At 37.8% G+C, this 26,833-nt stretch overlaps 4 protein-coding genes and 1 pseudogene across 4 annotated transcripts; 1 reads left to right on the forward strand and 4 right to left on the reverse strand.

Annotated features, from left to right (window-relative positions):
- Window positions 1-1,149: 1,149 nt before the first annotated feature.
- LOC119991139 lies at window positions 1,150-3,868 on the reverse strand (annotated as a pseudogene).
- Window positions 3,869-3,999: 131 nt separating this feature from the next.
- LOC119991140 (metalloendoproteinase 2-MMP-like) lies at window positions 4,000-5,479 on the reverse strand. The gene has a single exon (XM_038837372.1). It carries the CDS (start codon window positions 5,215-5,217, stop codon window positions 4,126-4,128), a length of 1,092 nt encoding a protein of 363 aa, XP_038693300.1. The 5' UTR covers window positions 5,218-5,479; the 3' UTR covers window positions 4,000-4,125.
- A 1,143-nt stretch (window positions 5,480-6,622) lies between these two features.
- On the reverse strand, window positions 6,623-11,081 carry LOC119991138. Its single transcript, XM_038837370.1, has 7 exons — window positions 10,547-11,081; window positions 9,474-9,614; window positions 9,027-9,392; window positions 8,611-8,853; window positions 8,101-8,193; window positions 7,166-7,366; window positions 6,623-7,053 (listed from the first exon to the last, which is right to left on the reverse strand). Exons 1-7 carry the CDS (start codon window positions 10,865-10,867, stop codon window positions 6,841-6,843), a joined length of 1,578 nt encoding a protein of 525 aa, XP_038693298.1. The 5' UTR covers window positions 10,868-11,081; the 3' UTR covers window positions 6,623-6,840.
- Window positions 11,082-22,272: 11,191 nt separating this feature from the next.
- LOC119991379 (ribonuclease S-2-like) lies at window positions 22,273-23,805 on the forward strand. Its single transcript, XM_038837741.1, has 4 exons — window positions 22,273-22,569; window positions 22,697-22,907; window positions 23,266-23,325; window positions 23,576-23,805. The coding sequence occupies exons 1-4, from the start codon at window positions 22,273-22,275 to the stop codon at window positions 23,803-23,805; spliced, it is 798 nt and encodes a 265-aa protein (XP_038693669.1).
- Window positions 23,806-25,934: 2,129 nt separating this feature from the next.
- On the reverse strand, window positions 25,935-26,833 carry LOC119991828 (zinc finger protein 5-like). Its single transcript, XM_038838313.1, has one exon. The coding sequence runs from the start codon at window positions 26,775-26,777 to the stop codon at window positions 26,043-26,045; it is 735 nt and encodes a 244-aa protein (XP_038694241.1). The 5' UTR covers window positions 26,778-26,833; the 3' UTR covers window positions 25,935-26,042.

Raw genomic sequence — 26,833 nt, forward strand, 5'->3', positions numbered from 1 at the left:
TAAGCTATTATTCAATTGATTTCTCAATCATGCCAAACAAACCAATAAAAAATTCTAAATATGAGTGTGGGATAAGAATCCAAGCAACACCTCCAAGACAATTTGAAGCTCTCCTAACAATTTGACTAGAAAGTAGAAACTGATTTCTTACCAAGAAATACACTAAAAACGATGGATTATTAGTTCGCACTAAATCTTGGGCCGAAAACGTCATTTTAAAGCCCAAAAGGAGCTAATTTGGGCCGAGTCCTTACGAAATAATCGAGTTTTGTTAGTTTAGTTGTCTCCGACTCTCTCAGCGATGAATGAATGATCCGCCAAATTTTGAAAAAGCCCTAATTCCCGACGAAGTCGATCATGATCCGCTCCAACTTTGGCATTCCAAATCACAACAATGTCTCATCGTCAGCCATTCCAAGTTTCCAACCAAGCTTGATTAAACGATTCTTTAGCTTTCAATGCAAACTGCGATCTTTCCAGATGAGAATTTCTCAAATTTTGGTAGAAGCAGCTTGTGAGAGCGCCACCCAAGGTGCTTTAACTGTAATTGTATTTTATATTTCCAGTTGGTAAAAGTTACAACGTTTGGGGATCAATTATTCTCCACTCTGATTGCTGTTGTTGAATCGATTTAGACCGAGGGCGTGATAATGTTTATCTGCGTTTACAATAACAATCCGTTCCACCTTTGATGGGAATTGTAGTGAAATCTCGTTGCGAGAATGGATCTGTGTTACGTTTTGAGTTATATTTCCCAACGATTAGTACTTATTGATGGAAGCATATAACAAATCTTGTTTATACTGATATCACTGTATGACAATGTGAGAGCACCAGATTTGTCTTACACACTGTTGGTTTCTTAGACCTGTGTTTTAGGCGCAGTAGAGACCGAGTTCAGGTACATAGTCTGAATTCTGTTTTGAAGGAATGGTAGTGCTGAATCCATGTAAGTAATACTTGTTACTGCATTTTAACTGGGGAAAGTAACGATCCATTACTTTCATGCACCCTAAGTGTTTGATTGTTGGACAGATGTTGGTTCTTTTCTCAAATTACTCCCCAATGCTCTGCAATTTTCCACCAACTGCCAAACTGCAATTTCACCTGTTACTTTATCATTCTTTACTTACTGTGCACCTCAGATTTTGGCTCGCTTTTCACTTATTCATAAGGAAGTTGGAGATGCAAAGAGACAGTTGAGTGAAGAACCTTTCTGCGCAGGCTCTCAACAGGTAGTCCCCATACCATACCTTCTTTTTTTGTTTAATTTTTTAAGTTCAGTGTATCATGCAATAAATGGTGATTTTTTGATGATGTTATAGGATGTTCATCACTCTTGCCATTTTCTTTTCGTGAACATATTGCTTATCCTATCTGTACATGTCTAGAAAACCTTATGTTTATGACCATAAATAAATGGTAATATGATTGGATAAAGTTTGTTGTCATCTTGCACCGATACACAACTCAACATGATTTTGATGTAGCCTTCCAAATATTGCTAAAAACTTTAATTACAAGAGATGAAAAGATCATATCTATCTTGGTCTTACCTTTTAACTTGGCAGCAGCTAATGTGCATACAAAGCAACTAGTTGGGATCTCTTTGCTGTCTCTATAAAGTAAACGAGGGTTGAGAATGTTAGCATTCTATCTGTAGGTAGACAGAAGGTGGAGAGGGTTATCTTGTCTCCAAAAGACCCATGTGTAATATCCCCTGATAACATAAATAAATATGTTTAAATTGGAAGGAGGGGTGGATCTATAATACAGGCATTGGGAGATGACTTTTAACCTAACTTGCACCCAACTTGCAATTAATTAAACGCATAAAATCTTTAGAAGTTCCACCAAAACATTAGTTTAGTCAAAGAACAAAATAGATTAGTGACATTTGTTTAGTCAAATTGCACTATGACATTAAAGTATATTGTTCGTAATCCTTGCCTGTTATATTTACCTGTAGAATTTTCTTCTTTAGGTTTAGACACAATATTGGTCTGCTCGATCATGTTATCTAGGACTTGCTTTGATGTCTTACTCTTGCATCCCCGTCATGTTATGCCCTTCTAACACTGCCAAACATGAATAATTCCTGTCAAGTCCTTTCCTCCAAATCCTAACAGTTCTGTCAGCCTATCCACTGCATACCAAATTGGACACAACTGCCAAACACAGAATTGCCTTGTTATGTCCTCCAAGTGTGCCGGTCAGAACTATATGTTCTCTATTTTCACTCCCAGTCGTGCTCCTGTCTTTCTCCCAAACAAGAATTGATCGATCCCAGGCACCAGAATACAATACAGACCCATCAGGACTAAGAAGCTAAAGCATTAACTGCTGACTTGTTTTCTCCTTCGTAGTCACCAGTGAATGCTTCTTCTCCCCTGATTGCTTATTCCAAACCTTTATTTTCTTGTCTGCTGAACCTGTATAAACAAATACATCATGGGATACGACTCGTAACAATACTACCATGGTATTGATGGCATCATCATGTGCCTTCGCCGCTTACTTCAAACATCTAAAATCACAGGTTTGCCATATTTTGAACGTCCTATCCCACGATGCAGTAGAGACAGAAGGGAACAATCTCTTGATATTGCAAGTGCGGATACGGAGTCTATGTGATACCTAGGTGCTTTTCTTGTGTCTCCTGACGTCTACATGGTTTTTGGAGCAGAAACACCTTAGCAAATGGTCACTGACTGTAGAAAGTGTGGCTATGCACTTGAATTTCGGGATTAAGGTGGTGTTTTCGATTTTCCATACACGAATTTTGTGGTCTAGATGGGCACTGAAAAGCTTATCTCCTAAAACTACTAGAGACTTAACTCCTCCACTGCTAGTGGTTACTACATTATCAGCTGAAGAATAAGATATCGAAGAAGGGTCTCTGCTCCATACTCTTATTTCGCTATTTGAAGAGCCACTGTAGAGGAATTTTCCTACTAAAGCAAGGGAAGAGACATAGGAGGAGTGGCCGTTGAGGGAGGCTATGCAGTTGTGGAGTGCATAGAGGACTTGTTCTTGTTGTTGGGATGGTGGAGTGAGTGAAGGGACAGATGGTAGACTGGGTTGAGAAGCGAGAGAGGAGGTTGATGATTCTGAGTGAAGATGGCTAGAGTTAGATTGAGACTCTTTTTCTAATTCATAAGTTGGCAGACACGTAGGGAGCCCCATTTTTCCTGCAGTAAAACAGAATTGAAAACAAGACATGCGGATGCGGCGGTCCGGTTTATATAAGACAATTCAAAAGAATCCGAGTGGCAGAGGCAAGAGAAAAGAAAAAGATGGCGAAACAGAGACTGCAATGAGATACAGGATGGACTTGGAAGTCTCTCATATTGGTTCAAGACAGGACAGAAAAATAGACTTGCATCACAGTGTCATATGGAGGTAGAACCACGCTCTTTCATATGAAAAATATTCGGTGATTGCTGAGCAACCACGTCATCAGCATGACGTGGTGTGAATGCTCCGCTGAATACTACTCGACACGTGGATAATTTAATCCCAGTCAGCTTGATGGGTCATTTCCGTTGTTCTCCTTTCTTCTTCCTCGACTCACTCTCCAGCCCTAGATCTCCTTCATCACAACATTCCCTTCAATGCTTCTTCAAGAACCAACCAATCTTTGGTTTCTCTTTATCAAATCTCAGGTCCGGGCTGGATCCTCGCCTTATTTTCCTGGTCGTGGAAATCAAGCTACGATGTCTATAATCAAGTACCAAGTGTGGTAAGCCAATAATTGCAAACTCAAACCTTGTCCACCCACCATAAAGTCCGGGCCTCTTCCTCCTATGTGTTTGTTCCATTCTTGAGCCTCTTTCCATTCGAATTATTTCCATCACAGATTTCGCCTTCTACAGTCGCATTAATTTTGCTGTTTGAGAACATCGTAGGAGGGTAAAAGCCGCTATATCCTTCAAAGGCAATTCTGGCAGTTGTGATGTTGTAATTTGTGATTGTAGACATCGTAGCTTTGGAACTGAATAACAAATGTAAATTAAAAAATATATATATTATAAATATTTAAAATGATAAAATCAGAAAATACTAAATCCCTGTATGTGGGTGGCCAAAAAAAGAAAATCGTAATCTAATAAAGTCGACCTATGTTTACAAAAACAAGAAGACAAATCCGACGGTCATCAACACAATTAGGCCCCACATAGAACCCTCAACGTAGGCTCCATTGGTGTCCCTCTGCTCTGTAGAGGGCGTCGCCGCCGAACCGTTGTAATTCGGATTTCTACCGTACAATTGTTGAATCCCAGCTATGTCGTCGCTGGCCAGCTCCAACTTTCTCGTCCCGGACGATATTGTCGGATACATAATCGCCTCCTCGACTGACGAATGCCCTAACCCCAACACGTGCCCGATCTCGTGCACTGCCACCGATTCAAGATCCACAGCTGATACCGCCAAGTCACCGGAAATCACCCAATTCTCGTCTCCGTCCAAGTGGAACCACCCGTTCGGAGGCGAAAACGCGTGGGCCAGCGTTCCTAAAACGCCATCGAACGGCTCCCCATCTCCGTGGTCCCCACTGTAAAATCCGATCTTGATGTCGGCGCGGGAGTACGAACTCGTCTCCGTGAAAGTTAAGGTGGTGACCTCCGACCACCGCTCGAATGCGCGTGTGAAAACGCTCTTCACATCCGCCTCCAACTGATTCCCCGGGAGAAACGCGTAGGTCAGCTCGCTTTTGCTCACCGGCCAACGCGGCATGCCAGGGAAGAATGTGTAGTGAGAAACCGTGTGAAGGTGTGACGAGGTAGTATTAGACGGCGTCGTTTTACCAGAATTCATCGTGGACGTACCGTTGACTATATCCGGGTTGCCACACCGCGGCATGGTGACGTGATTCATCGTCTGCTCATCGAGCTTTCCGGTGACATTGAGATTGAAGTTCTGCTGGTAAGTCTTGATTGCCGATTCAAGCAAGTCATCGAAGTCGTCAGTGATGTTTGAAGGAGCATTCGGGATGTAACCGAAGTACTGAAAGTACTTCTTGAGTTTGCCTAATCCGTCAATCTTGTCACCAGGGTTGCAGTCAACGAGTTTCTTGAAGGCATCCCAGGGACCGGCAGCGGCGGTGATGTTCCGGAGGAGCGGAGGCAGTGACGATATGTTGGGGAAGAAGTGAGCTGAGCTCGGCACTAATGAAATTGACAGTACAATTGCAAAGAAGTAACAAAGTATTCTCATTTCGTGTGCTCTTATTACTTTGCAAAAGTGGGCGAATTGACAGAGTTTAAGAAGAGGAGGAGGAGGAGGAGGTTGAAGCCGGCGAGTTTAGGAGAACTATAAATATGATTAATATTTGTAGAAAAGTCATTTTGTGAAGGCGTGTTGAAATTGCCGCTTTGAATGTGTTGAATAAACTTGTGGAAGTTTCGTAGCGAAGGAGAATGAGACGGCGTAGGAATCCTATTGTTGTTTGTTTGTTCTTCTGGAATAATGCGGACATTTATGTGATGACTAACATTTGCTGGTTTATCTCAAGACTTTTTGATGCTTTTGCGTTTGTTTTTCTGAAAGAAATAGAAATCAGAAAGACCCACCTCGTCAAAGCCGGAAACTCCATGAAACGTCGTCGTTTCTTTGACGTGGTAGTATGAATGGAATAATGGTATCGTCTTTTTTATGATCTTTGCTCCATGTAAATTCTGATACATGGATCGTTCAATTCTCACCAAATATCAAATAAGTTGTGAAGTGTAAGATGTAAATCGTTAAATATAGGATGGTTGCAGTCCATATTCATCTGGAATAATAGGGTCTTCAATTATCAATAGTAGTTGCAAGTTGGAACCATGAAACTATTTATGGAAATATTTTAAAGTCAACCATTAATTTTATACACATCTTAGATTATATATTTTGCACCAACCATAACCTTTGAATTACGGTTGAATTAATCAAAGTTCAATTTCGATATAACTTATAATGGTCTTTCATATATATGCCAATTGTTAACGAATTGTTTAACAGGCCGGTTAGCCCTAATTTATTCTGCACACATATGACTTTCATTGTTTTTTTTTTTGGCATTTAATTACCATGTTCGGTGGAGCTTATGAGCAAGGTTACAAACTCCATCCCCATACCTAAATAAGGTGTGGGGTGTTTTGTGTTGTGTTGTACAGAAATCAATCCAAAGACAGTGCGTACACAATAGATTGACCAAACTAATAACAAATCCAAGGCATAACAATTGTAGAGAACTAAATCAAAGCGGTAAAGAACACAAAAGGTTTACTTGGTTCAGCGAAAACTTACATCGACGGACAGCATAGATCGAGTATTCACTATGTCGAAGAAGATTATAAGTGAGAAACTCACCGATTACAAGGATTGATGCTCTATGTTTTTTCCTCGTTCCAAATCTGCATCTAATGTTTCAACTATACACAAAAGTACAAAGCAATGTTATATAGCTAAGAGGCATTAAGACATTTGGTCACATATTCAATTCATGAAAATAACATATCCACACATTTATCCCCAATCTTACCCGCTGTGAAAGCTTTGTGCATGGAAATTGTTTACCTTTATATTACATTACTTTCAAATTCACCGACACAAAAATAAAACTGTTGGGAGATAAAGGTGGTAGGAATTAAGAAACACTCATTAAGAGGATAGTATAAATATATTTACAGCAGGAATATCTGAAGTTGGTTACACGGGAACAACAAATAACATATTTTTGAATTGTTTGGGACAGATGCTTAAAGGAGATTGGTAATAACTTATCACAAGCTTAACTGGCAATATGCAATGTGCGTGGGAAAACCATAACAAACCTGGGCGGTTCAAATTAACATATTAACATCTTACAGGCCTATCATAGCTGGGGGGTAAAGATGGGCAGTTCTCATTCATGTTGGCATACGGCTTTATGGTGTTATACTGGGGCAATTCCATCCAGTACTCGCCAAGGATCTGGCAAAACGGGAGCCGACCATCCCCATTGTTGCACCAATTTGGCAGGCGTGTTTGGTTATTCTCGAAGATCTGAAGCATGTATGCGTCACGAATCTGAGGGAAAAGGGAAAAAAAATTAAGCCATGTTATAACTGTACTACCTCAAAAGAACCCGGGGAAAAAAGTAATAATTACAAAGGTAAGAAAGAAAACACTTATAACTTACTGTAAATTCAGTTACTTGAATAGAGTTTGAAAGGAAACTGAAAATTCCAGCCTCTTTATACATCTGAAGAATAAAGGCAACACATGTTGTCGATTTTCCATCACTGTAGACCCATTCATCTTGTTCTGGAATGGATAGTAATTGATCGAAAGCTAGGCCACGCCGTTCAGTCTCCGCTAGGATTCCGTACAAGTCTAAACCCTGAAACAGCAGGTAAAGTGCAGCACAATGTTAGTGACGCAACAGATAAAAAAAATATAAGCTTGATGCAAATAAGAGAATTATAAATCAAAGAAAAATGGAGGCCACGGTAGAAAATTGAAGGTGTTACCTCAAGTTCCAAACGAACAATTTAGACATGCTTGGATCTAGATCCTTGCATAATTTCTTATGATAGCCGAATTTATATATTGGTAAGCACATATCCAAAAGCTAAGAAATTCAAAAACCTTATATTTCAAGAAACCAGGTTTCATGTTTAATGTCACCAAATAAACTCACATTAACCAAGTTTCCATTGGTAATTGTTCCTATACCTGAGTCTCATACAGCATTGTTCTCTAAAATGTGTCACTAAGCCACTTCTACATGAAAGGAGAACCAATGATAAAGACTTATAATTTTTAGCTTTTCATTTGGCAAGTATTGTTATATATGTGGTTCCCTTAAGCATTAGATCCCAAAAACAAAGCTGCAAAATCTATTATTGATTCTATTGCCCTTCTTCCTGGGACTTTTAGATTCACGTCCCCTAAAAAGGCAAAAAACAACATATTAAATAAAAGATAGCAGCATGAAAAGATTTTGGCTCCAATGACAGTTTTGGATGTCAAATCAAAGTAAGAGACTGCAAACTCAAAATTATATCAAATGCAGACCAATTTGTATCCCACAAGCATGGAAAGAGCAATGAAGAAAAGTGTATGAACACATACCTCAGTTCCCAACCGTTTATTTAGCGCTTCGTTCCACATATTTGCAGCATAAGCTGGCTGCACTCTACTCCACATAGACATGACAGAAATAACCTGAAATCAGAATTGACCAGCTCAATCACATATTTGCGAAGTGCCAACATCATATCGAGAATATATTAGGAAGCAGAAAGCAGATATATGGAATTACATAAACTATTCAAGCCAAGACATTCATCACATTTGAGCATATCCTTTATACAGACACTTAGCATATCGTTCATGCAGACGCTTAAGCATATCATTCATGCAATGAGCATACATCATGGTAAAGCAGAAAGACTTAATCCCCAACCTGTTTGCCAAGTATCATGCTCTAGGAAAACAAAAAGACATGCCAACATAAGTTGTATGCATAGTAAACAATGTCCCAAAAAAGTTATTAAATCTGCTGTCTATAAAAGGTGTGACACAATTAAGCAATTGGTAATTTAGATTTTAATAAAAAATAATGGTCACAACGATGAATACCAAGTGAGCATCAAGAGGTGGTGGATAGTTGTCAGCAATCGTGTCAATCCAACTAAATATCATGTTGTGATAACCATATGGTTTGCCTGACATGCTTTGAGCATATTCCCATGCCGCAGTGTTGTTGAACTTTGCACGCAGATCAGGATGAAGAGGAAGCAAGGCTATTTGCGGATTGGAACTATCTTTCAAAGCGAAATTCCACCATTCATCCCAAGGAATCACGACTATAATTTCTTCACCCTGTAATATAGTAAATAGTGTAAAGACAATTCCATCCCAGGGAACCATTCGAATTAAACACATACAGATGTAAAGTAATATTTTCAGCTTAATTTCTTCACTACCTATTTCCAGACTTTCAGTTTTCAGTACGCTTATTATATTTAAATTTTATTATGTTGTACGTTACACACCCTTTCATTCTCATGTCCTGATTCACCAACCCAAAGATTACCGATCTCGTCCTTTAAGCAAACTGCTGTATGACCAGCAAATGCCCCTGTCACCCACTTTTCCAATGTCTCAAATCCACCCCACCGACCACGAATCTTTGATACCGCCAAAAAGTCCCCAGAATGCACATCTTCAGGATTAATAGTTGCAAGCCAAGGCTTAGGACGCTTTTCAAATGTCGCACCCATGTGTTTCTCCAAGAAACCAAGGTTAGCATTCTGACCCCAGACAGTATTAGAAAATAGTGGCAACACATCTATTAAAGAAAACAAGGTCCCCATCATTCCAGATGGCATGAGGAACACAGAGATACCATGCTGCTTCACCTGCTCAATAGTGAGGGAGAATGTCATTTGATGCAACAAAGGCGTTAACTTTTGTTAGACATGCAAATAGCTGAAGCATACATATTCTAACTCTGCAGGTTCCTCCCAAGAATCAAACTCCAATGTATGCTCTCGAGCAGAGAAGTAGTAATCCCAAGTAATCCTATATGGTGTAGCAAAAACATAGAGATCCATACAGGTCCAGCTGTGTGCTTCGGATGTCTGAAAAGAAGAAAATTGATCTATTGAAAAATAAAATATCGTGGAACAAAAGTCCAGCAAAGGAAACTAGTAAAACTAAAACAGTTTTTTTTCCCAAGGCACTACCAACAATCCGCCAAATATCTTTTTTCTTCTACCCAACAAACTGAAAAATATAAAATTAAAAACAATAACAAAACATGCATGTCTTTCAACCATTTCTTTTCTACTCGTTTTGCTTGATAGAGGTTCAACTTTAGCAACAAATATCGACAGTGGCAATTTGAACTGATTTACCTAGTTTCATTCAATAAAAAACCTTTATTTGTGAAGCAACTGCGCCATAACTTATTTATTGAGCATGGCCTTTAAAGGAGAAGAAATCATAATTCTGGTAATCATTAGATTTCCAATTTCAGAAAGAACTTTGCATTCCAAGCATGCAGGGGCACACCATGACACCTCATCCATATAATTCTTTCAGAACTTTTGCCAGTTTCTGTCAACGGTTTGATTAGTTCAAACCACCTCTCTACCCAAATTCCTCTTCCCATTCAGTGTTTCCGGCACTGCTTCTCTATTTTCTAAGTTAAAGAGCGTCCTTCCCCTCCCATGGGTAATGTCTTGCACAAAAAAGCTAATGTAGTTGAGGAGAAAAACAAGTCTTACGGTTCATATATGACTGTCAGAGGCTCAGAGCGCTTGGAACCGATTTACTAAGTCGCATTTAAACAAACACCTACATAGCTACTAATTCCTAACTTGTATTATATAATATATACATACAATACAAACAAATCTTATAGTTCTTAGATAACTGTCACCAGCATAATCTGAAGGACAAAGTAATTCAAAAGCAAAGATACAAAAGGCACAATTGACAAATGAAAACCATAATTACACCAACAATGGCTCAAAACCCACAATTTCGATGAGTAGGGGATAGCGCAAACCTTGAGATAGAGAACGCCGCCGCCCAAGCCCGTATCATCTCGATCACCTTCGGTAAACTCAAGACGTGCCTCGTTTCCATAGAAGCAAGCTCCTTTCCACTCGATTGATTCATTATTTGGGGTCACCGATCCCACGAAATACGGCAACAAATCGACCGCACTGTGAAAATTGTTCAAAACTGGCCACGAAATCTGACGCGGCAGGACTGGAAGCACATCTTTAACTGTAAAAGGGACTTTGAACGCCTGCCCAAAATCAAAACCAAAGCCTATGAAGCAAAACAGGACAAGTAAGCAACGAGAGTGAAAGGAGAGAGACATCGGCGATTGAGTAGGGCCTCTGCCGGTGCAACCCTGAAAGAGGAGAAACTCTTAGGAATCGAAAGTATCAGAGTTGATGATCCATGTGGATTTTGGGATGGATTGAGAGAAGGATTTGGGGAATTTGGGTTGGTGATTCTGATAGTTTTAGGTTTAATCAATTCAATTGAGTCTGCTTGTTTTGTTAGTTGAGGACGAGAAGGATACGTTATTTTTCTCCCACGTCAACGTGGAGAGGTGCATACGTGGCCCATCGTCCTTATTCTCTGTCCTTTGAATATTCAACTGAAAACCTTCACTAGAAGAATGAGTATTTTCTTTTTCTTTTTTACATAAAAAATAAAAGATAATGCATCTATTTTTTTTGGCCAATTAAATTTAAAAATAACGTTAATGTGCGAAGGGCAAAGTGTTTTTTTTCCCCCTTAAAAATATCATCATTCAAAATAAAAACTAATTACGGGGGAACGATGAATGAGGGACACGTGTCAGACCTCCATTGGATAGGCATGTGAGGAATTATTATGCATATGACAATGGTGTGGTAGGGGACGCACACTGTCCAGCTCGTATCATGATGGTCGTGACTTCAGGGAGTAATTAGTCGTGAATTAAGGGATGTGGCATAATCATCTCATAAGTTTAGCCTAACAACAGGAAAGATACATTTAATTCTCCCACTATAAAAAGAAGAGACACCCCCGAGTTAATTTATGAAGCACTACTTGTGATTATTATACTAGTAATAATCTTGAGACTTACTTGAGTGTCTGTGACTCCGACACTCAAACAACGATTGTCAAACTCACTGACCAAAATAGGCTTTAACCGAATAGCTTAGGATTGTACCGTGGAGTGTTCGGCCAAGATGGTATAATTTTTGTCTACTATATTTTGGCGACCATAGTGAGAAGAGATATATTTACATGACGAGTCAAGTTGAAATTTCTACATGGCAAACATAAGATCAGAAGTCGGACTGGAAGCAAGAGGATAATGGCAGACATTCATACACCAAAAGTGAGTATGAGAGGCGAATCCTAAAGAGGGATCTGCACAAGGACGAGGAGCGTTGAAGGGAGCGACACTCCTATCATGCTGGAAGCAAGCCCCATGAGACAAGACAACAAGATGAAAAACCAAACTAGAATGACAACAAGCCTGATGCAATGTGGGTTGACCTCATCTATGGGGCTCAGCAAAGATTTATGAAAAGGCTCTTGATGAAATGACTAGCTCTCTATTTATGTGAAAAGTTCCGAGAAGGCTGGTCATACCCACATTTTGTTGTAAATCCACACCCTCATACACACCAACAATATGGGTTGTCTAGTTCCAGTGGATACATCGGGCCCGCACGCCTTTGTTTCTTCTTAGGCCCAAGCAGGTGGGCTAGGCCCAACCCACTCAAGCCTAGGAAAAGGCTTTGTTGGTGGTAAGAGGTGGGCTTAACCTTATAAACAAGGCATGAGTGCCCACATCTTTAGATGTGGGACTTTTTACACTCCCCCGCACTTGTGGGCTGGGTTATGCCAGACCCAACAAGTGGAGTAGAGGTCATGTCCAACAGGAACGAATTCCTCTGATACCATGTTGTAAATCCACACCCCCGCTTTTGGTTGTCCGGTTCCAGTGGATACATCGAGCCCGCACGACTTTGTTTTTCCTTAGGCCCAAGCAGGTGGGCTAGACCCAACCCACTCAAGCCTAGGAAAAGGCATTGTTGGTGGTAAGAGGTGGGCTTAGCCTTATAAATAAGGCATGAGTGCCCACATCTTTAGATGTGAGACTTTTTACACATTTGAACAGTTCAACAGCGGCACTAACGTTGTCGCCCATTTAGACCAGTTCATTTGAAAAATGATCTCACCAACTTTGGGGATTATGGCTAGCCAATGATGTAGACAAGGTGACAAGGGGATAGGGACGGCAAGTATCCCGAGATCAGATGATGTGGATATAGCATCTTGTCATGCGCGTAATACGAACGGTAAAAGTAGAGTGGATGGCTGTCAGCCTGTCATACTTGAGATTGGCTTTGGGCTTGCTTTCGTATAGTCCATGGGCGATCATAGTGGACTTACGCAAAGAATGGGCTGTGGGCTTCATCAATCAAAAGAATTGACCGGGCTTTGATTCATGCAGAAGAAAATGGGCCTGAACCATGTTTTCGTCACTACAAATTACATTATTCTGGACTGTATCTATCTTTGTTGGATGACCAAACCATGATTGAGAAAGCTCAACACTCTGCACAACAAAAGCACTCTGAATCCCCTACAAATTGGGTAATTGTTTGACTAGCGTTTCGTTTTTTTAATGGTTTGACTTAGATCTCTTGTTTTCTCAGTGGCTTTGGGTCGGGAGCCGTCTTCTTTTCTCAGTGGTTTGACTCAGTATGTAAACCTCTATCCAACAAGATCCATTGTCGATACATTTTATCAGGTCGATCTTAATTACATTGTTTTTGAAAACAATGTAATAAAAATATGGATAACTTAAAAACAATGTAATAAAAATATTGAATACTAAAAAAATGAAATTACAATAGTTTTCAAAAGCACATTGAAATTAGGCCTTAAAAGATGAAATTTAGATTAAATTCACTTTCCAAAGAAGCATAAATCCTTGTTCATATATTCATAATGAAAACAATGTAATTACATGTGTATCATTAGAAATTTCATTGTTTATTTTAAAAACATTGAAATTTGAAGTTTAACATATGTATTATTGACAAATAACTAAAATTGATCAATTGTATTACATAATACATTATGTCATGTATTATTTTGTAGTAATTACATTGTTTCTAAAAGCAATGTAATGACTATATGGAAACACTGAAAAATAATGTAATAACGATTCGAACACTGAAAAAACAATTTGCTAATAATCTGCAATATTCAAAAAATAATGTAATAACGGGTTTACTAGTGTCATTTGTGTTTTTTGATTTATATGCCCTAAACATGATGATTGAGACTAATTGGGAACTAAGGGACTGATTGTGGGGTTTTGCAAAGCATGGATTAGCCAATAATTTCACATATATTACGCATAATTTTTTTTTAATGAATTTAACAATCTGCAAAACCTAAACTTAAATTCAAGACTCGAGTGGACATGAAAGAAGGATTTTATGAGAAATTGGAGTCTGAAATTCAAGGTCTAAGAAACACTTACTATGTTGGGGGGCTTGTGGCATTTGAGCTTTCAGAGAGAAATTCGTCTTATGCGATGTCTCTAGTTTGAAAGCACTTTGCAAGTAATGGTTTCTTTCCAGTAAGAAAAACCGGGTCAAAAAGGGGTTGTCTACTTCGGATAATTGTTATGGCCGGCGAAGGGTTGGGCTAGGTGCTTCTCACCTCAGGGAGTCCAACACTGGTGACGGCGTGCAAAGAAGAAGCCGGAGGTGGCGGGATCGGCAGTTCGAAGTAGAGGAGGATCGCAGCTGTGTAGGCTTTTTCCAGCGAAAACCTTGGCCATTGCTGTCGGTGGAGGACTGGGGTAGCTGCCCTATGGCTTGGCGCTTGTTTTGGCACCAGCGGTGGCGCGAACAGTGGCCGGACGGCGAAGAGGCCATAGTTGGCCGTGAGGTAGGGAGAAGGGAGAAGGGAGAAGAGATAAGGAAGAGAGGGAAATAATGAAAAAGAAAAAGATTTTTTTTTTAATTAATGCCAGGTTGTCATGTTTAGTCAGCTTTGTCAGATAGACTGGTATATTACTGGGATAAAATTTGTTGGGATACAAATCATTTTCGCTTGGAATTTATTTGATTTAATTTAATCTTTATTATAATTTGACGTGACAATAATAGAGTTAGTTTGGGTCCTGATGTGGCAGCAACAAAAGCATTTCTTTATTCAGTAATCATATTATGTATATGATTTTCATGTATCCAAAATGTTCATATCAAATAAAATGCACGGTTCTACAAAAAAATTAATCAACCAAGACATGTTTATTTGATTTAAATTCTTTTTTAAATAATTTTTTATTTCAATCAATACATACAAATATTTTAATAATGTTTGTAAACTTTGAAAGATTTACAAAATGAATTTATTTATTTCGAAAATCACTACCGACCCGATTCCAAAATCAATGCATGCCTAACTACGTGCACAAAGGAGTTTTAGAAAGAGTGAACGGTTACGACTCAACAAATAGCATGTAAGAATCGAAAAACAAAATAAATAACGAGTACTAGGCAAATAGAGAGATAATTTCACAGAAATTTCAAAATATGGTCTCACTTATCAAATTGGGCCTAAATATCTCAAATGGGCTAAACACTTATAAGAGGATATAAAAGTCCAAAAATGGGTCGAACACTTTTCAATTGGGCTTAAGTTGTTCTCACTGGTCAAGTACCCAAAGTGGGTCAACACCATCAATCGGGGCACTGAGTCCCATCCATGACTCGATCACTGTCTAGCCACTGACGACGGCTAATGGCGCCTCCGCTTCCATGGGTAGACTCGCCTCAGGATTCCGGTCACCAGGGTGGTGACCTGAGGTCCCGACGTTACATCCATGCGTCCAGGTCAACATATTTAACAAAGCATACTCGTGCGGTACTCAAATTGTTGATTGATAATTACAAGCGTTGGCACAAAAAATCAAGAGTTATTGGGATGAGTATTTTTTGAGAAAGGTAAAGCTATGTGAATCCGATTTATCCACAGAAATCGAACAATATTATTGATGTATATGGGTTGATAGAAAAAACCAAAAGTGTTGGGGACTATTGTAAAAATGGGACCTTTAATTTTATTTTATTTTTCCAAATATTGAGTGTTACTTAAATAAGTGTGGGCTATTATATAACACTAATAGTTTTTCAAAAATATGGAGTTTTAGGGGTTCGAGGGTCCTGAATAGCCGCCCATGTCAATCGCCCCCAAGAATGCTCCTAGGGACCATGACAAGAGATGCATTGGATTGGTCTCCTACGATCTTTTCGATAGGAAAAACAGTATCAAAGGGTTTCCAAAAACTAAAAAATAAAGTAGTTGTCTTTGGAGTGTTCACCACTTTTTTCTTTTGTTTTTTTTTCTTTTTTTTTTTAAGGAAACCGGAAAATTTATTTCATAAGGAGGAGAAGAATAGCCCTTCTCCGGTGGCTCACAATGGGGGGACTAAACCTAACCCATGGACAAAAAGAACAAGAGAACAAGCACCAAGGAGGAAATGAACAAACCATAACAATAACAAACCAAAAGGGTAGACAAAAGCCTAAAAATAGAACATTAGCAGTTAATCTGTCTCATGACAGGGACCCCCATCGAGTCAATGTATATCATACCTTTAACTTGAGCTGGAAGGTCGTTGTATCTGTAGAAGTAGCTAGATTGCTTACCTTGGGAAGCCTTTGTGGCTAGAAAATCTGCACAACCATTGATTTCCCTGAAGATGTGCTTAAACTGGATATCCATAGATCCATAACTTTCTTCAATCTGTCTTTTAATATAAATAACTTTCCAAGGACAATGATAGTTAGATGACAGAATGTTAATAGCAACCAAAGAGTCAGATTCAACCTGGATATGATTAAATCCTAGGGATTTAGCAAGGCAGATGCCATCATGAATAGCCTTCATTTCGGTCCAAGTAATAGAGTAAGCACCATAATAATTAGATAAACCAGCCACAAATTGACCATTGTGATCTCTCAACAAGCACCCCCCACCAGCATCACCATTATGACCAAGCACACTACCATCACAGTTTATTTTCACATAAGAATGAGGAGGAGGGTTCCAATATAAAACAGTCATCCTGCCTTTCTTTTGAGCCTTCACAGGTAAATTGAAAAGAGTATTTAAGAAAGTGTCTTTGCAAATGTCCCGGTGAGTTTTGCAAGAGCTTTGAAAAATCAATCTAATTTGATCAATGACACAATTAGTGATCTCATGACTTTTTAGACCAAAGTCTTCGAATCTAGACTTGTTCCTGGCTTTCCAAAGCTGCCAGCAAACACATACAGGAATTAAACAAGCCAAAGAACCTAAGATTGAGTTTTTCTTTTTAAATTTCCACCAATCAGCCAAAATGATATGAATAGGATCACTTCTAAAGGACATGCCAACCAGATTATAAAAGAAGGACCACACAACAACTGCAATAGGATTTTCCACAAAAATATGAAATAGAGATTCAGTTTGGGGATGGTCTTTACAACATTGACATTTAGAAACCAACTGAATACCTATTTTGAGTAAGGCTTCATCCATAGGCAAAGAGTTTTGAATCAATCTCCACATGAAGAAAGAAATTTTTAAAGGGATTAATTCATTCCAGAGAGAAACAAATAATGCAGAATAAGCATCATGAATTCTCATGGAGTCATAGGCAGACTTAACAGAGAACAAACCATTGTCATTAGGAGACCAAACCATCAAATCATTCCTATTTGAAATCTGAAAGTTATATCTACCTATCTTGAACTATATGATCAGGAATGAGGATATTTAATTTATCAAAGTCCCAATTGTCATTCACAATGAAACTATTCAACTTAGAGGGCCAACTAGGATCAATCTCAATCCTATTAGAAATAGGGCCATCCCCTAGCCAGTTATCTCTCCATAGGTTAATGTTACCTTTCCCAATTATGAATTTCATATTGTTTTCCATAAAATTTCTAACCCTACAAATTCTTTTCCAAGTGAAGGAGCCTAAGGGAGAAACTATGGAGGGGTGAACATTCCTGCAGAATTTTTGACTCATAAAGAGAGCCCACATGGATTTCAAATTCCTGAATTTCCACCATAACTTACAATTTAGAGCTTGCACCATAACATCAAAGCTTCTTATACCTAAACCACCCTCAGCATAAGGCCTGGTGATTTTCCTCCAAGCAACCTAATGATGTTTTTTGCCAAATTCAGAATTTCCCCAAAGAAAATTAGCACATATAGAGTTCAAATGATTAATGACTTTTTTAGGGGGATCAAGAACAGAGAACAAGTAGGTAGGGAAGGAAGACAAGACATGCTTTAGCAAAATTAGTTTTCCTCCTGAAGAGAGCATAGCGGTACTCTAATTCACAATATGAGATTTAAATTTTTCAACTAAATTGTCATACATGACAATTCTTTTCCTATCACAGGACAAAGGGCACCCTAAATACACTATAGGCAACTCTTTTCTTTTAAAACCAGAGATGTGGAGAAGGGTGTTAATCCTAGACAGGTGCATCTTTTTAGGAAAGATTATGCAACTTTTTTCTTTGTTGATCTGTTGGCCAGAACATTTTTCATATAAAGAAAGGACTTTCATAAGACCTTCAATGGCCTTTTTAGAACCATTAGAAAACAAGAGCAAGTCATCCGCATAAGACAAGTGAGAAATAGCATTAATTTCTCTTCCAGAGTAATAAGAAAAAGCAGGATTGGCAGCATGGAAGGTTTCCAGGGCTCTTGAAAGAGACTCAGCCATGAGAATGAATAGAGCAGGAGATAGAGGGTCTCCTTGTCTTAGGCCTTTCTCTGATTTAAAAAAACCAGTGGGTTTGCCATTAAACAAGATAGAAAACCAGTTATTGGAAATAAGATTCCAAACTAAATCAATCCAACATTCACTAAAACCTAATTTTCTAAGAATTTGAATAAGAAAAAACCAGGAAACTTTGTCAAAGGCTTTAGCCATATCCAACTTGATGACTATATTATTACCTCTAACTCTCTTGTTCAAATTGGAAATAAGTTCTTGGGCAAGTAATATGTTGTCAGAAATATCTCTATCTTTCACAAATGCACATTGGTTAGGAGAAATAATTTTAGGCAGAATGTTACCTAATCTCTTAGCCATAATTTTGGAAAAAATTTTGTTTAAAAAACTACATAGACTTATAGGTCTAAGCTCAGTTATTTTAGTAGGATGAGGCACTTTAGGGATCAATACAATTAATGTGCTAGTACAAGCCTTTGGCAGGCTATGACCCACCCAGAAAGCCCTACAGGAATCCACAATGTCATGCCCTATGATATCCCAACAAGATTGAAAGAAAAGGTCATTGAAACCATCAGGGCCAGGACTGCTATTAGCATTAAAGGAGAAAACTGCCTGCTTGACCTCTGAATGATCGGGGAGTTGGTCAAGCAAGTCATTATCGACTTGAGAAACAATCCTAGGAATGTTTTGAATAAAAAGATCAGTGATATCCTTATTTGGATGATTTTGGGGAAGAGACAGGTGGTTCTTAAAGAAGAGATTTATGGCTTTCCCTAGATCTTCACCTTGGCACCAAATACCATTATCGTCTTTCAAATTATCAATGAAAAGCTTTTGTCTTTGGGCTTTGACAGAGGCATGAAAAAATTTAGTGTTAGCATCCCCCTCTTTGCACCATTTAGTCCTAGCTTTTTGTTCCCAAAACATTTCTTCTTGTTTAAGAACACTTGAGAACTCTGCAGTTTTTTGCAATAAAGAGTTTTTTAATGCTGCAGTTGGGGTATGATCATAAGCAGATTGAATTTGATCAAGATCATTTTCTACAGAGTTTATTTTTTGGAAAATATTGCCAAAACAGTTTTTGTTCCAAACTTGAAGAGCTTTTTTCAATCTTTTTAGTTTTTCACAAACTAAGTTAATTGATCTGCCCTTAATAGGATCATCCCAACTATTTCTAACTATCTGAAGAAAATTTATGTGAGAGGTCCAGGCATTTAGAAACCTAAAGGGTTTGGGGGAGCTAGAATTAATAGGAATCATTTTGATTAAAATTGGGGAATGATCTGAGTTAGCTCTAGGAAGGTGAGAGACAAAAGTAGAGGCAAAAGAAGATTGCCAAATACCATTAGCACAGATCCTATCAATCCTAGACCAACAAGTTCCATTAGACCAAGTAAAGTTAGATCCTGAGTAGCCCAAGTCAAAGAGATTAGCATGATGAAGGGCTTGAGAGAAGTCATTGACAGCCCCTCTATTAATACCAGTAAGACCTCTTTTCTCAGAGGGAGAGAGAACCACATTAAAATCCCCTCCCACACACCAAGGCATATCTAGAGAAGAGAGATTTTGGAGCTCAGACCAGAGAGGGATTCCGTCTTTCCTTTTGCATTTAGCATACACTGCAGAAATAAGGCAAGGACCTTGACCTAAATTAGCCTCTAAAGTTAGAATCTGATCATGGTCATAGGCTCTCTTTAAAGGGAGGGTCTCATTCCAAAACATCCAAATTTTACCAGAGGAGTTACTAGCAAAGGAATTCAATCTAATCTTTTTGGCTAAACTTTGAATTTGATCCACAGGGATAAAAGGCTCAAGAATAGCTAAAATTTGGATGTTATGAGTTTTTCATAAAAATTTTAACCTACTAATAGAAGCGGAGTTGCCAACTCCCCTAATGTTCCAAATTAAGCAATTAAACATCATCATTAAAAGTGGTTTTTTGAGCTTGCTTAAGCTCTCTGGTTTGAGATTTTTTTGAAGAGCCATTCTTTTTATGGTTCTGTTTTGGGGGAGATTTCTTTTTGTTATGAGAGTTAGCTACTTTTCCTTGAGTAGTAGGCTCTTCAAAAAGAACTACAGCCAAATCTATCCCTTTTCTAGTTTTCTTTTTTTCAGACTTACTATAATGTTTATAAAATTGTTTAGACATGTCTGAAAAACACTCTGCATTATTAAGTTTATCCTGAATAACTTGACTCCTATGGACAGCTATAGAAGAATCATCACAGATTCTAAGAGGAATCATGCAATGGGGGGTTTGAGAACCATTAAGAGAAGCTAAATCATTGTATGTCATCTGATTAAGGTCATTAGCTGAAGAAGTTCTTCTTAAGGATTGACTAGTGGATGTGAATTGACGACTGTAAGATTCAATCAAAGCAATATTCTCAGCTCCCTTAATTTGCTCAGTTTGAGTGTCCAAGATTTCAAGGTTTTGATCAGAATGGGTCTGATCAGAAAATTCAGCTTGATTTATATCTTTGGGCCCATGGACAACATCCGCATTTTTTGAGATAGTTGGGTCGTTATCTACAAGATCAACAACTTGATCTAGATCATTTAGAATTGAGAATCTATTATTTATTCTAGGAGGGCTGTCAGGCTCACTGTCATTAAAAATGTCAGGCTGATTTTGGTTGGCATTAGAGCATTCAGGGACATCTAGAGCGTTCTGAATTTTTTTAAAGATTTCTTTTAGAGGAGCCTGTGTTACAGAAGCTGGAAGATTGGGCTTATCCCCTTGCTTTTTGACCCCTACAACCTTCCATTCAGTGGAAGGTTTTTTGGTCTCTAAAGTGGGGGGATTAACAACAGCACTATTGTTGTTCTTGGGTTGGGGAAGACTAAGTTTTTTTGGACCACAGTTAGACTCAATATGACCAACCGAAAAGCATTTGGAGCAGTATTTTGGGATGTTTTCATATTCTACTGCTTGCCAATAGTCCTCACCTTTGTTCCCTAATTTGATCCTAATTCTTTCTGGAAAATCACCTAGTAAGTCCATGGCTACACTGATCTTAGCCATGTTAGGGCGAGAGAGAGAGGCAGTGGCTGCATCGATCCTTAGAGGATCACCGAGGCCTTTCACAATATAAAATAATGAAGAATCATTGAAGAATAAGGGGGGCAAACCTGGAAGAGTTACCCAGACAGGCACAATGGATGATTCCTTGTCAGGTTTGAAGTTGTAAGTCCACTTCGAGGTTTTCATCATCTGGCGCCCAATGTACCAGCTATCTTTTGCCCACATTCGATGAAAATCCTCGTCATTGTTCAGTTGAATCAATATGTGCTTACGATCCAAGACCCCCAATTTGCAATCAGCTTTGAGGTTAAGGGTTAGGAATTGTTTTCTTAACCACTCAATCGGCGGTCGCTGGTGAGCAAACTTACCAATGAGGGTGCGGTTGAAAGGTAAGGAAAGAGATTCAAGTTCCTCGTCAGTAAATTCAACGGCTGGTTCGCCGAGAAATTTCAAGGAAGGTTTGGATTGAAAGGAGATAGGTTTGGGCTGGGAGAGGAGAGGGTCTTTCATTAGAGAAGCATATGATTTGGAAGGATCAGGGGGCTTCTCTTCTAGTGGCAGAACACGGCCAACGATGACCGGCACGGCCATTGGAATGGAGATACAGTCGGAAACGGCTATAAATTTAAGAAAGCTTTTTATCGGAGCTAGTAGTTGTTTGATTAAAATGAAAAAAGGTTAAGTGTTCACCACTCATCTCTGTCTCCGGTTAATATTACATATGAGAATGTAAATTCATCTTTTTGTATGTATTTGTAATAGATGATACTGTTATTGTTTACTCTTCTAGGATTGTATTTTCATATTTGTCATTTCATTAGAAAATATTCTATCCAAAAATATATATATACACATATGTATATGTACAACACACGCATTGAACATTTCAGCTGAGATCGAGCTCTTCGTTTGTCGAGAAATGGCAAGAAGATTGTCAATTGGTAAGACCATTATTTGCCTTCTTGCAATCATTGTCATATCACTAGTGCTTGATACAAAAGCACGAATGCACAGACGATATCAGTTCTTCAAGATCGCTGTCAAATGGCCAACATCATATTGTAATACTGGCCATTTTTCTTGTCAAGGACCAATTGTAGTAAATTTCACAATCCATGGTCTCTTTCCAATGTATTTTCCTAATACTATTGTTCCTCCCTATGATGAAGATAGTGGATGCACTGATATCACACCCATGAATGAAGATGATATTGATGTAAGTACATACATATACATATATATATATCAGTTTTAGTTTTTGTCTCTTTCCTTTTATGCATCTTCAACTCGATCTAATTATAGATAGCTGACAATTATCTTTATGTTATTGTCCGTGTCAACAGCTCGATTACCTACGATCGATACTAGATGAAATGAATATGTATTGGCTGGATGTTGTGTACGACAATTGGGTGAGAATGAATCTAGCACTTTGGCGAAGACAATTTTGGAGACACGGCAAGTGTTTTGACTATCCTGATCATCCTTTATACCATTTCAACATTGCCTTAGATTTTATAAGGAGGGTCAATCTTCTTCAGATACTCGACGATGGTAAGTATATATAAAGTGATAATAATCTGCAAAAAGGAATTTTAAAATTCTTACAGAAACATAGACTGTTACAAATTCATATGTCCCACATCGCTTGGCCAAGCCTAGTGATATGGGTTTATTATATAAACTAGCCCCCTCTCACATTTATGAGGTTTCTTCTCATCGGTCCAAGTACTAGGGGTGTTCGCGGTCTGTTTCGATGGGTTTTTTGAGGTTTTTTGAAATGAAAATAACCAAATAAATTGTCGGTTTTTTTGTCGGTTCGATTTGATTTTTAGTGAAAAAATGTGTAACTTTGTATTATAAAAAATCGACCAATCATTTCGGTTTCAGTTTTGGTGGGTTTTTTGAACAGTCCTATCAAGTACCATTAAGTGTGATGGTCTAGGGAGGAACAAAGCCGTGAGGGCTCGAGGTATTAACGACAATTATAAACTCAAAACAAACATTATCATGGATGTGAGTAGGGTTGAGATTTTTTACTTCAACTATAGATATCCTAGAATTTTTTTTCTTGATTTTTCTTAAACTACTCAATCATACATGGTTTATCTGTGTTCTTGTTTTACCTTAAAATAACAACACATCCATAATCGATTAAGGTGAAAGAATTTGATAGTAAGTGGCATTCTTAATCTTTACATGTATTTTCTCACATTAAACAGCAAGAATTACTCCTCGCAATAGAGAAGGATATCTTGCATCCTACATCGCTGGTAATATTAGCAGGGCTGGGAGAAAGAGAGTTCAAATTCGCTGTAACGAGGACGCACATAAAGTCTTGCAACTCTTTGAGGTCGTAATATGCTTCGAGCCGAATGGTGTTGCTATACCTTGCGCACATGGTTACATTGACTGCACCGAGAATGATATGATAAACTTCCCTCTTCCTTAATCAAGTGTGTATTAGATTATAATAATAGATAGTGCTTTGAACCACCGACACTTCCATAAAATGTTCTATATTTTGTAAGTTATATATGAAACAGTGTTGTCATATATTATGTGGGAATAACGTCTACGTATATTTTGTTTGTCACCGATTTTGTTCACTGTGGGAGCCTTGTGCATGTGTATGTGTTGTCTAAAAAAAAAACTTATTGTGATACCTTAATCTAACTACCAGTAATAAACTTGTCCTATAGATGAACGTTAAAAGTAACCTCTTATTATGTTTTTTTTTTTTAACACCTCTTGTACCTGGTCTCCATTACATTGAAATATTTGTCACGTTTCCTACAAATAAATCTTGAAGTTTTTCTAGCAATTGGCGCTCCATTTGTTTCACCAAATATAATTTGATGAAGAATGTTTTTTTTTTATGTAATATATATATGTATTTTTAACAACCTGAGTGATAATTTAGTGGTGAATCTCTCTGAGATCAAACCGTATACACTCGGAAGGTCTTGAATTCAATTCCTACGTACTAGGAGTAATACCCTTATGACAACGCAATGAACTTTGGTCCAACTTACCATATCGGATATTCAAAAGATAAACATGCATGGTATCGTTCTATGTTAAAGTAAATATAATTCATTTGTTTATAATTAAAAACTTTCTTGTTGGGAAAATGTTAGATAGCTAAGACAAAAATAGTTTGCCTACGCATTTATTACAATTATTTGGAGTTAAAATGAATGGGAAAAAAAAATTGTATTTATTAGATGTTAATCGAACGGTCTACAATGATTCTTTAAAAAGCTAAAAGGTGTAGGTTCTTAAAGCCTTAAACTTAAAGGGGTGAATAAGGCCCAATCCATTAAAACACAACCAAACAAGAGAATGAGCTTTTGATTCACTTCAGCCAAACCTAACATCAACGTCCACAACCGTGTGCAGAACCATTATATGTACTATCCATATTTCATAGTCGTTAGGTACCGCTTGATTGCCACTCATGCAAATACGTAAAAGAAAGATTACTTGCACCGTGCGGACATAAATTTAAAATCCATAAAACTTTAATTTATACAAGAATTTTTCTATATGCACTTAAAGTCTTACAATGTGAATCTATGTTTTCAAAACCAACACACGACATACTTGCCTTGCTCAATATCTCTATTTTTTATGAAGGAATATTTAGTGAACACTTAAAGAACCTTCTTTTATGAAAAAAAAAAATCTTTCTATTGTTGGGTTCAAAATTAAAATTCGATAGCGTTACGTATATTTAATAAATTCAGCCATAATAAGCTATAATATGTAATTAAACAACGTAATAATAAAAATCAATGTAATTAGCTAACGTAATAATACAATTTAATGTAATTAGATAACTTAATACTGTTATAAAAAAATTGTTAGGGAGACGAAGAGTTTTGGCTAAAAATTTGCTCATTACATTACTTTGACTGGGTCAACATTGGCCTCATCTTTTACGTAATTGGTCGAATGATAGCCTGACTATATACATATATATCCGAGAATAGTGGCTTCATGTCTCCATGAGTGCGTAATATCTTCACATTCCCCTCTCAAAAAAAACTTATTTAATTACGTGATCAATATGTTTATTCTTTTCCACATTCATCTGCGAAATCTATACACATACAATGACGTGAAAACCAAGCAACAAAAACAAAAAAGGGTAATACCTGCACATGATCGAAATTAATTAATTGATGTGTTGTTCTCAAAGAAAGCAATTCAGAGTTGGCAAACATGCAAGCCAATGTCGGAAGTTGTTAATTGTGTTAATACCTGTATTCACACCAATATAGTGTAAATCACCGATATAATTTATAAATAAAAATTCAATCTCTCAATCAAGATAACCTTTTTAAGGACAAAAATTGTACGAATCTTAGGACAAGCTTGAATAATATCTCTTCGAATTGTTTGAGTTGAATTTATGTGCTACTCTCACAAAGAAATTTGGGATAATAAAAAAAAATTAATCTCTATTTAATCCGAACTTCTCTTTTACATGGATTTTTTTTTTAGAATCGAACTTGGATCAGTTTCCTAAATCAATGCTCTCCTTGTTGATTTTCTCTTCTATACGTGGGAAATTAGTAAGATCATAATATATATGTATTGTAATCACCAAAATATATCTTTAAGTAATCAATAATAATATTCTTTTCCCTTTCCATTTCTTAATTGAGAAGAATTGTTTAATTTCTAACTAAACTTTGACTCCAAGCTAAGACCTAATTGAAGATCCAAATATTTACAAGATTGCTTTGATGAAGCAGCCTTCACAATCACAGGCCGTCTGATTATCTTCTGATCCTCCAATCTCTCATCAGCCCTCATTAGCGTAAGCATGCCCGCTTCTCGCCTCTGTGCGCGTCGTTTTGACCCATTGACACGAAAATCATGGTCAAACTGGTTGAAACTAATCTGAGGAGACTGATCCTCATGGAATGTAAGCAGATCAGATGAATTAGCACTATTATAACAAGAGGGATCATAGTACCATGGAGTAGTACCGGATCCATGGTATCCAAACCCTTGATTAATAATAATATTATTATTATTAGAAGGCTGAAGATAATTATAGTTGATGCTAGCCTTCCTTGCTTGAAGCTCCAACCTCTTCTTCTTCATTCTTTCCTTCTTGTGTGCATTCTGGTGACCCCCTAATGCTTGTGAGTTTGCAAACTCCTTGAAACAATACTGGCACTCGAACTTCTTGTCGTCGACAACCGCTACGACGTCGTCCTTGGAAGCCTTCTTGTTGCTGTTGTTGTTGTTGTATTCTCTTGTAGGGGAAGGAGAAATACTTGTTGATGAATTCACACTTTCATGATCTCCTTCACTAGGGTTATTAGTTGGGTAATTGAGCTCAAACCCAAATAGTTTCAGCCTCTTTTGATCAACAACAGTACTCGAGTAATCGACATCTTTGTTCATCACTATGGCACTTAAATTTAATTTGAAGCTTTTTGGGGATGTAGGTTTACAAGTAT

Source organism: Tripterygium wilfordii, chromosome 22 (assembly GCF_013401445.1).
Source record: "Tripterygium wilfordii isolate XIE 37 chromosome 22, ASM1340144v1, whole genome shotgun sequence".
NCBI classification, from domain to species: Eukaryota; Viridiplantae; Streptophyta; class Magnoliopsida; order Celastrales; family Celastraceae; genus Tripterygium; species Tripterygium wilfordii.

What these genes read in the sequence shown, in the direction of transcription:
- LOC119991379 (XM_038837741.1), top strand. Translation starts at nt 22,273, where the DNA reads ATGGCAAGAAGATTGTCAATTGGTAAGACCATTATTTGCCTTCTTGCA. An exon ending in TCTTCAGATACTCGACGATG is followed by an intron (nt 22,908 to 23,265) that starts GTAAGTATATAT and finishes TTTTTTGAACAG; the next exon opens with TCCTATCAAGTACCATTAAG. An exon ending in CAAAGCCGTGAGGGCTCGAG is followed by an intron (nt 23,326 to 23,575) that starts GTATTAACGACA and finishes CACATTAAACAG; the next exon opens with CAAGAATTACTCCTCGCAAT.
- LOC119991138 (XM_038837370.1), bottom strand. Translation starts at nt 10,867, where the DNA reads ATGTCTCTCTCCTTTCACTCTCGTTGCTTACTTGTCCTGTTTTGCTTC. An exon ending in AACCTGCAGAGTTAGAATAT is followed by an intron (nt 9,393 to 9,473) that starts GTATGCTTCAGC and finishes ACTATTGAGCAG; the next exon opens with GTGAAGCAGCATGGTATCTC. An exon ending in CACCTCTTGATGCTCACTTG is followed by an intron (nt 8,194 to 8,610) that starts GTATTCATCGTT and finishes TTCTGATTTCAG; the next exon opens with GTTATTTCTGTCATGTCTAT.
- LOC119991140 (XM_038837372.1), bottom strand. Translation starts at nt 5,217, where the DNA reads ATGAGAATACTTTGTTACTTCTTTGCAATTGTACTGTCAATTTCATTA.
- LOC119991828 (XM_038838313.1), bottom strand. Translation starts at nt 26,777, where the DNA reads ATGAACAAAGATGTCGATTACTCGAGTACTGTTGTTGATCAAAAGAGG.